We start from the raw sequence: 9,778 nt of genomic DNA, 5'->3' as shown, positions 1-9,778 counted from the left end.
CTCTTTCTTTCTTCTTTCTTTCTCTTCTTCTTTCTTTCTCCAATTCCAATTCAATTAAAATGCTTTATTGGCATGAAAGTTTACAGAGAACCATATTGCCAAAGCTTACATAGCCTCTTTCTATCTTTCTTCTTTCTTTCTCTCTTTCTTTCTTTTTCTTCTTTCTCTCTTTCTTTCTTTCGTTCTTTCTTTCCTTCTTTCTTTCTATATTTCTTTCCTTCCTTCTTGTTTCTCTCTTTCTTTCTTCTCTCTTTCTTTCTCTATTTCTTTCTTTCTTTCCTTCTTTCTTTTTCTTTCTATCTTTCTTCTCTCTTTCATTCTTTCTTTCCTTCTTCTTCTTTCTCTCTCTCTTTCTCTCTTTCTTTCTTTCCGTCTTTCTTCTTCTTTCTTTCTTTCTTCTTCTTTCTTTCTTTCTTTCTTTCTTTCTCTCTTCCTTCTTTCTCTCTTTCTTTCCTTTCTCTCTTCTTTCTCTCCTTCTTTATTTCTTTCTTCTTCTCTCTCCTTCTTTCTCTCTTTCTTTCTTTCTTCTTCTTTCTCTCTTCCTTCTTTCTCTCTTTCTTCTTTCTCTCTTTCTTTCTCTCCTTCTTTATTCTTTCTTTGTCTCTTTCTTTCTTTTTTCTTTCTTTCTCTCTTTCTTCTTGTCCCTTTCTTTCTTACTTTCTCTCTTTCTTTCTTTCCTTCTTTCTTTCTTTCCTTCCTTCTTTCTTTCTATCTTCTTTCCATCCTTCTTCTTTCTTCTTCTTCTTCCTTCTTTCTTCCTTCCTAGCTTTCTTTCTTCTTCCTTCTTTCTTTCTTCTTTCTTTATTTCCTTCTTTCATTCTACATTCTTTCTCTCTTTCTTTCTTTCTTTCTTTCTCTCTTTCTTCTTTCTTTCTTTCCTTCTTCCTTTCTTTCTCTCTTTCTTTCTCTCTTTCTCTCTTTCTTTTCTCCTTCCTTCTTTCTTTCTTTCTTCTTTTTCCTTCTTCCTTTCTCTCTTTCTTACTTTCTCTCTTTCTTTCTCTCTTTCATTCTTTCTTTCTTTCTCTCTTCTTTATTTTATTTTTTCTTTCATATCTTTCTTTCTCTCTTCAATCTTTCTTTCTTCTTCTCCTTTCTTCTTCTTTCTTCTATCTTCTCTTTCTTCTTTCTTTCTATCTTTCTTTCTTTCTTAATTTCTTTCTCTCTTTCATTGATTCTTTCTTCTTTCTCTCTTCTTTCTTTCTTTCTTTACTTCTTTCTTTCTCTCTTTCTTCTCTCTTCCTTTCTTTCTCCTTCTTTCTCTTTTCTTTCTTTCTTTCTTCTTTCTTTCCTTCTTTCTTCTTTCTTCCTTCTTCTTTCATTCCTTCCTTCCTTCTTTCTCCTTCCTTTCTTTCTTTCTTCCGTTCTTCGTCTTTCTTCTTCCTTCTTTCTTTCTATATTTCTTTCTCTCTTTCTTTCTTCTTTCTTGCTTCCTTCCTTCTTCTCTCTTTCTTTCTATCTCTCTTCTTTCTCTCTTTCTTTATTTCTTTCTTTGTCTCTTTCTTTCTTCTCTCTTCTATCTCTCTTTCTTTCTTTCCTTCTTGTCTCTTTCTTTCTTTCTTTCTCTTTCTTTCTTTCTTTCTTTCCTTCTTTCTGTCTTTCTTTCCTTCTTCTTTCTTTCATTCCTTCTTTCTTTCTATCCTTCCTTCCTTCTTTCATTCTTTCTTTCTTCCTTCTTTCTTCCTTCCTTTCTTTCATTCTTTATTCCTTTCTTTATTTCTTTCTCTCTTTCTTTCTTTCTTTCTCTCTTTCTTTCTTCTTTCTTATTTCCTTCTTTCTTTCTTACTTTCTTTCTCTCTTTCTTTCTCTCTTTCTCTCTTTCTTTCTTTCTTTCCTTCTTTTTTCTTTCTTCTTCCTTCTTCCTTTCTCTTTTTCTTCTTTCTCTCTTCTTTCTCTCTTTCTTTCTTTCTTTCTCTCTTTCTTCTTTCTTTCTTCTTTCTTTCTCTCTTTCTTTCTTCTTCTCTCTTCTTCTTTCTTTGTTTCCTTCTTTCTTTCTTTCTTACTTTCTTTCTCTCTTTCTTTCTTTATTTCTCTCTTTCTTTCTTTCCTTCTATCTTTCTTTCTCTCTTTCTTTCTTTCTCTCTTTCCTTCTTTCTCTCTTTCTTTCTTTCTTTCTTACTTTCTTTCTCTCTTTCTTTCTTTCTTTCTTTCCTTCTTTCTTTCTTTCCTTCTTTTCTTTCTTTCTTCTTTTTTTCTTCTTTCTTCTTCTTCCTTTCTCTTTTTCTTTCTTTCTCTTCTTTCTCTCTTTCTTTCTTTCTTCTCTCTTTCATTCTTTCTTCTTTCTTTCTTTCTCTCTTTCTTTCTTTCTTTCTCTCTTTCTTCTTTCTTTGTTTCCTTCTTTCTTTCTTTCTTACTTTCTTTCTCTCTTTCTTTCTATTCTCTCTTTCTTTCTTCCTTCTATCTTTCTTTCTCTCTTTCTTTCTTTCCTCTTTCCTTCTTTCTCTCTTCTTTCTTTCTTCTTTCTTCTTCTTTCCTTCTTTCTTCTTTCTTCTTTCCTTCTTTCTTTCTTCCTTCTTTCTTCTCGCCTTCTTTCTCTCTCTTCCTTCTCTCTTTCTTCTTTCTTTCTTTCTCTCTTTCCTTCTTCCTTCTTCTTTCTTTCTTTCATTCTTTCTTCCCTTCTTTCTTTTCTCTTCTTTCTTTCTTTCTTTCATTCTTCCTCTTTCTTTCTTCTGTCCTTCTACTTTCTCTCTTCTTCTCTCTTTCTTTCTTTCCTTCTTCTTTCTTTTTCTTTCTCTTTTCTTTCTTCTTTCTATCTTTCTATCTTTCTTTCTTCTTCTATCTTTCTTTCTCTCTTTCTTTCTTTCTTTCTTTCTCTCTTTCTTTGTTTCTTTCTTTCTTTCTCTTTCTTTCTTTCTTTCTTCCTCTTTCTTTCTCTCTTTCTTTCTTTGCTCTTCTTCTCTCCTTCTTTCTTTCTTCCTTCTTCTCTTTTTCTTCCTTTCTTTCTTTCTTTCCTTCTTTCTTTCTTTCTTTCCTTCTTCTTCATTCCTTCCTTCTTTCTTTCTTTCTTTCTTTCTTTCTTTCTTTCTTCCATCTTTCTTCCTTCCTTTCTTTCTTCTTCCTTTCTGTCGTTCTTTCTTTCTTCCTTCTTTCTTTCTATCTTTCTTTCTCTCTTTATTTCTTTCTTTCTTTCTTTCTCTCTTTCTTCTATCTCTCTTTCTTTCTCTCTTTGTTTATTTCTTTCTTTGTCTCTTTCTTTCTTTCTCTCTTTCTATCTCTCTTTCTTTCTTTCTTCTTTGTCTCTTTCTTTCTTTCTTTCTTTTTCTTTCTTTCTTTTTTCCTTCTTTCTGTCTTTCTTTCCTTCTTTCTTTCTTTCCTTCCTTCTTTCTTTCTATCCTTCCTTCCTTCTTTCTTTCTTTCTTTCTTTCCTTCTTCTTCCTTCCTTCTTTCATTCTTTCTTCCTTTCTTTCTTTCTTTCTCTCTTTCTTTCTTTCATTCTTTCTCTCTTTCTTTCTTTCTTTCTTTATTTCCTTCTTTCTTTCTTACTTTCTTTCTCTCTTTCTTCTTTCCTTCTTTCTTTCTTTCTCTCTTTCTTTCTCTCTTTCTCTCTTTCTTTCTTTCTTTCCTTCTTTCTTTCATTCTTTCTTTCCTTCTTCCTTTCACTTTTTCTTTCTTTCTCTCTTTCTTTCTCTCTTTCTTTCTTTCTTTCTTCTCTCTTTCATTCTTTCTTTCTTTGTCTTTCTTTCTCTCTTTCTTCTTTCTTTCTCTCTTTATTTCCTTCTTTCTTTCTTTCTTACTTTCTTTCTCTCTTCTTTCTCTCTTTCTCTCTTTCTTTCTTTCCTTCTATCTTTCTTTCTCTCTTTCTTTCTTTCTTTCTTTCTCTCTTTCCTTCATTCTCTCTTTCTTTCTTTCTTTCTCTCTTTCTTTCTTTCTTCCTTTCTCTCTTTCTTTATTTCTTTCTTTCTTTCCTTCTTTCTCTCTTTCTTTCTTTCTTTCTTTCTCTCTTTCTTTCTCTCTTCTTTCTTTCTTTCTTTCTCTCTTTCTTTCTTTCTTTCTCTCTTCTTCTTTCTTTCTCTGTTTCTTTCTCTCTTTCTTTCTTTTTTTCTTTCTATCTTTCTTTCTTTATTTCTTTCTTTCTTTCTTTCCTTCTTTCTCGCTTTCTTTCTTTCTTTCTTTCTTTCTTTCTCTCTTTCTTTCTTTCTTTCTCTGTTTCTTTCTTTCTTTCTTTCTTTCTTTCTCTCTTTCTTTCTTTCTTTCTTTCCTTCTTTCTCGCTTTCTTTCTTTCTTTCTTTCTCTCTTTCTTTCTTTCTTTCTCTCTTTCTTTCTCTCTTTCTTTCTTTCTTTCTCTCTTTCTTTCTTTCCTTCTATCTTTCTTTCTTTCTTTCCTTCTTTCTTTCTTTCTTTCTTTCTCTCTTTCTTTCTTTGTCCCTTTCTTTCTTTCTGTCTCTCTTTCTTTCCTTCTCTCTTTCTTTCTTTCTTTCTTTCCTTCTCTCTTTCTTTCTTTCTTTCTTTCTCTCTTTCTATCTTTCCTTCTTTCTTTCCTTCTTTCTCTCTTTCTTTCTTTCTTTCTTTCTTTCTTTCTTTCTTTCTTTCTTTCTTTCTTTCTTTCTTTCTATCTTTGTTTATTTCTCTATTTCTCTCTTTCTATCTTTCTATCTCTCATTCTTTTTCTCTGTCTGTCTTTATTTCATTCTTCATTTCTTTCTTTCCTTCTTAATTTCTTTCTTTCTTTCTTCCTTCGATCTTTGTTTTTTTTTCTTCCTTTCTTTCTCTCTTTCTTTCTTCCTTTCTATCTTCCTTTCTTCTTTTCATTCTTCCTCTTTTTCTTTCTTTCTATCTTTCCTTCTCTCTATCTTTCTTTCTTTATGTCTGTCTTTGTCTTTCTTATCTCTTTCTCTTTCTATCTTTCTCTCTTTCTTTCTTTCTTACTTTCATTTTCTCTTCCTTTCTTTCTCTCTTTCTTTCTTTCGTCCTTCAATGGAGAGTAAACTCTGGCGGGGTGTAAATCGTGACTTGCTCCTTAACCCTTCAGTTTCATGACGGAAAATTTAGGTTAACATTGCCCCAATATGTTTCCACTCTATTTTAATTGACCAATGATTGTGGGGTCGGTTGTAACAAAATGTGTTGGTTATGATGCAGCAAACTTTAAATAAAGTGACACCTGTCGGTTTCACCATTCCTTTAGAGCAGCGTGTCCTCAGCGTTAACATCACTCATTGTATACAGGCAGGGTATTATCTCAACACAACACACAGTCAGAACCCTATTCAAAGAGCACACTATGGTCAGTATTGAAGGGACCGGATGGTGAAGTGATGAGAAGGAACAGAGAGAAAATTATCCAGTTATATTCAGATGTGAGCGCTAGCCGACTTTAATTTCACTAATTTAACAACTCGAGTGAGCGGATATTTAACCGCGTTCTTCACCTCCTCTCTGAACTTGCTATTGGTCATTCCATAAATACACGTGTTTGCACAGGTGTTCATGTGCATGAGAAGCATTCCAATCTCATTAGCGATGAACGCGGGGCTTGTGTGATTCTGGTCGATTTTACTGACTGAGAGTCGGGTGCATATGAATGTCACGGTTACCGTCAACCACAATAGTATATAACTGCCGGACACAGTGAAGAGTAGGATGATGGATTTCTGCCGACTCTCCGTCTCTCTGTCGCCCTGTTTCTGCCCGCCGACCAATCCCTTCAGAACCTTGCGGACTCGACTGGCCACCAGGATGTGCCTGACCGTGAGACAGTTCAGTAGCAAGACGAGAAAGAAGGGGAGGAGTGAGATAGTGATACTGCACATCCAGGAGAATGCAATCCACCCAGCAGAAGTAAAGAAGACCGCTTTGGCCCGGCAGCCCCAGCGCACATTGTCAATAATAAACTGGGGCTCATACAGGAAGTGAAAGGGAATGCACTTTAAACAGCTCAGTGCGCACATGGACACAATAACCACGGCTGCCGTTCTCTCCGTGCAATATCTGAGTTTCAACTTCTGACAGCAAATGCTGACAAAGCGGTCAAAGGTAAACGACACTGTTAACCAGACGGAGTAATCCAGAGTAACGACTTTCAGGTACATATATGAAGGGCAGATTGCAGTTTGGGACAGGAATGAATTGGGGAAATAATTAGTAGAGATTTGTTGGACCAATACATGAAAGGTCAGCACCAGTAGGTCTGATATTGCCATCACCACCATGTAACGAGTGATTCCTTTGGAGAGACCGCACTTTCCCCGGGACAGGATCACCACCGTCATCAGGTTCGCTGTAGGGCACAAAACACCAGGAACAAGATCAATTCAATGGAGCAATTTAATGAGCTGGGAAAGTAACTGACCGCTTTGTTAGCGGTGGATTTGATGGATATAAATCACTGAAGGGAATGAGAAGAATGATCTGGTAAAGCGAGGAACCATGTGACCTTCAAGACATTAATTATTCTACTAACTGTATCAGTACAGTCACACTGACCATCAACTTAGATGTTGTCCGTGATGCGCTATCAATTACTCATAAAAGACTGAGAGTTAGAAGAGTAACTAAAGGCTTTTATTAACAACAGAATGGAGGTCTGCCTCGCGTGGTCGACCGGTCCATGATACTAAGGGCTGGGGAGCAGTCACCTTTATACTAGGACCTGTGGGAGGAGTCAGCCGAGGCATGTCCAGGCATGTACACAGTGGAATACAAACAGGACAAACAGAAATACAAACAGTGGTTTACCACAGTCCGAAAATGCATTACTGAGGAAAGATTAAAAGAAACATAGAACCATAGAAAAATAGGAGCAGGAGTAGGCAATTCGGCCCTTTTGAGCCTGCTCTGCCATTCAATATGATCATGGCTGATCCTTTATCTCAATACCATATTCCCCCTCTCTCCCCATACCCCTTGATGCCATTTGTGTCTAGAAATCTATCAATCTCCTTCTTAAATATATTCAGTGATGTGGCCTTCACAGCCTTCTGTGGCGGAGAATTCCACAGGTTCACCACACTCTGAGTGAATAAATCTCTCCTTATCTCAGTCCTAAATGTCCTACCTCGTATCCTGAGACTGTTACACCTCACTCCAGAACCCCCAGCCAGGGGAAACATCCTCCCTGCATCCAGTCTGTCTCGCCCTTTCAGATCTTTCTAAGTTTCAATGAGATCCCCTCTCATTCTTCTAAACGCCAGTGAATACAGGCCTTGTCGACCCAATCTCTCCTCATATGACAGTCCTGTCATCCCAGGAATCAGTCTGGTGAACCTTCACTGAACTCCCTCTATGGCAAGTATATCCTTTCTTAGGTAAGGAGACCAAAACTGTACACAATACTCCAGGTTTGGTCTCACCAAGGCCCGGTACAAATTTATTAAGACATCCTTGCTCCTGTACACAAATCCTCTTACAATAAAGGCCTACGTACCATTTGCCACCCTAACTGCTTGCTGCAAGTGCATGTTTGTTTGCAGCGACTGGTGTACAAGGACACCCAGGTCCCTTTGTACATCAGCATTTCCCAATCTAGCACCATTTAAATAATATTCTACCTTTCTGTTTTTCCTACCGAAGTGGATAACTTCACATTTATCCACGTTGTACTGCATCTGCCATTCACTCAACTTGTCAAATCGCCTTGAAGCCACTTTGCATCCACAGCACAACTCACAATCCCACCTAGTTCCGTGTCATCAGCAAACTTGGAAATATTACATTTGTTTCCCTCATCCAAATCATTGATATATGTTGTGAATAGCTGGAGCCAAGCACTGATCCCTGCATTACCCCACTAGTCACCATCTGCCACCCCGAAAAAGACCCATTTGTTCCTACTCTCTGCTTCCTGTCTGTTACCCAATTTTCAATCCATGCCACCATATTACCCCCAATCCACGTGCTTTAATTTTGCACAATATCCTCTTATGTGGGACCTTATCAAAGGCTTTCTGAAATCCAAATACACCACATCCACATGTTCTCCTTTATCTATTCTACCAGTTACATCCTCAAAAACATCAAATAGGTTTGTAAACACGATTTCCCTTTCATAAATCCATGTTGACTTTGTCTAATCCCGTTGATATTTTCTATGTGTCCTGTTATCACATCCTTTGTAATAGGCTTTAGCATTTTCCCTACTATTGATGTTAGGCTAACTGGTCTGTAGTTCCCTGTTTTCTCTCTCCCTCCATTTTTAAATAGTGGGTTTACATTTGCCACCCTCCAATCTGCAGGAACTGTTCCATAATCTAGAATTTTGAAAGATGACAAAAGAATGAATTAAATTAAAAAAGGAATAAAGAAATAAAGAAAGACAGAGTAAAAAAGCTTGCATTTATATAGCGCTCTTCACGAGATTAGGATGTTCCAGAACGGTTTACAGCCAATGAAGTACTTCTTCAATGGAGTTACTGTTCCAATGTTCAAAATGCGGGTGCATATCCTGTGCACAGCAAGCTCCCACAAACAGCAATGAAATGATGACCAAATAATCTATTTCTTCAGATGTTGGTTGAGGGATAACGATTGCGGGAGAATACAGCTGCTCTTCTTCGAATATTGCAATGGGATCTTTTATGTCCACCCAAGGGGGCAGATAGCGCCTCGATTTAACATCTCTTTCGAGGTTCTAACAACTGACAGTGCAGCGCTCTCTCAGTACTGCACTGAAGTGTCAGTCTAGATCAGGCGCTCATAGCATTTGGAGTCGGTTTTGAAGCCATGCTCCTCTGAGTTAGCGCCGTGTGTGTCACCACTGAGGCGAGGCATTTGAGCCACTTGCAAGAATATGGGACGTGCTTTGCCGTTACATTCCTCGGGGTGTTTCTCTTCACAATACCTGCTAGATGGACAAAAGCCAAGAATAAAGAGTCTCACATACCATTTACAATGGGGTACGGAGTCACCCACACCCATCTGGGTCAAATACCCCCACTGGAGGTCAATCCTGTAGTCAGATCCGACACTGTTCATCTCGTGGCCCGAGCTGTCTGGAGTGGGAACCGAACCCAACTCTTCCGTCTCATGAGACGGACAGCCCACCACTCCATGCGAAGGCGAGTATCCCGCTGGATGCCAGCCCGTTAACTGGAGACCATATTCTCGTCTCCACCTACCTGGGCCATCCATAATGCAATCCAACCATTCACCTACTGGCTCAGAGGCGGGTATGTTTCCGATACACTGATGACTCGCTCCTTAATAAAGGTAAGAGAACACAAAACAATATAAAGCGATTAAAAGATAGTCCAATACAAATAGCACAGAGATCGATGAAGCAGTTAATGAAAGTGACAGCAGCGTACAGACAACTCGGCAGCGAAGGTCTCAGATAAATAAGCGGCATTTTGAACACTTTGGGCAAGATCAATAAAACACAGAATTAAAAGTAAGAATAACAGCTTACCAGGGACGCCAAACGCTGCCAGAATCGGATAGCCGATTCTTTTTACGTACAGAATTGGAGCCGGTCCCATTTTCGTAGAGAAGCAATGCTGGTATGGAGAGCAAGCCCAGGCGTCCGATTGGCACACACTGAGGCTGCGAGCGGGATTCAGATCCTTATTAATACCTGCGGCAATCCTCCAGTGGGACAGTGGGAATTACATAACAACTGATATTAGTTACAGGTATTTTAACAAACACATTACAACATTTCATTCTGCATAAATAAAGTGACCCCACTGCTCTCTCAGCTGATGAATGAATTGTGCCGCTTATACAGGAAATTTCAGGCTCATTGATCTCCCACCCTCTCAATCCGTTGCTCGGCTACAGCGTCCTGACCACATGCAATGTGATGAGATTTACTTGGGAAATAATCAGTATAGGAAGGATCAGAGGA

The 9,778-nt window shown here is 37.8% G+C and overlaps 1 protein-coding gene across 1 annotated transcript; it reads right to left on the bottom strand.

The window, feature by feature from the left end:
• Nucleotides 1-5,282: 5,282 nt before the first annotated feature.
• Nucleotides 5,283-9,451, bottom strand: LOC147095787 (putative G protein-coupled receptor 139). The gene is made up of 2 exons (XM_085974015.1): nt 9,341-9,451; nt 5,283-6,214 (listed from the first exon to the last, which is right to left on the bottom strand). Exons 1-2 carry the CDS (start codon nt 9,408-9,410, stop codon nt 5,289-5,291), a joined length of 996 nt encoding a protein of 331 aa, XP_085830141.1. The 5' UTR covers nt 9,411-9,451; the 3' UTR covers nt 5,283-5,288.
• Nucleotides 9,452-9,778: the final 327 nt, after the last annotated feature.

Source organism: Somniosus microcephalus, unplaced genomic scaffold (genome assembly GCF_052327205.1).
Source record: "Somniosus microcephalus isolate GS21.2 unplaced genomic scaffold, FLI_Smic_1.0 unresolved_chr1, whole genome shotgun sequence".
Taxonomy (NCBI): Eukaryota; Metazoa; Chordata; class Chondrichthyes; order Squaliformes; family Somniosidae; genus Somniosus; species Somniosus microcephalus.
The sequence above is the reverse complement of the archived record's forward strand: the minus strand, read 5'-3'. Positions and strand labels throughout refer to the sequence as shown.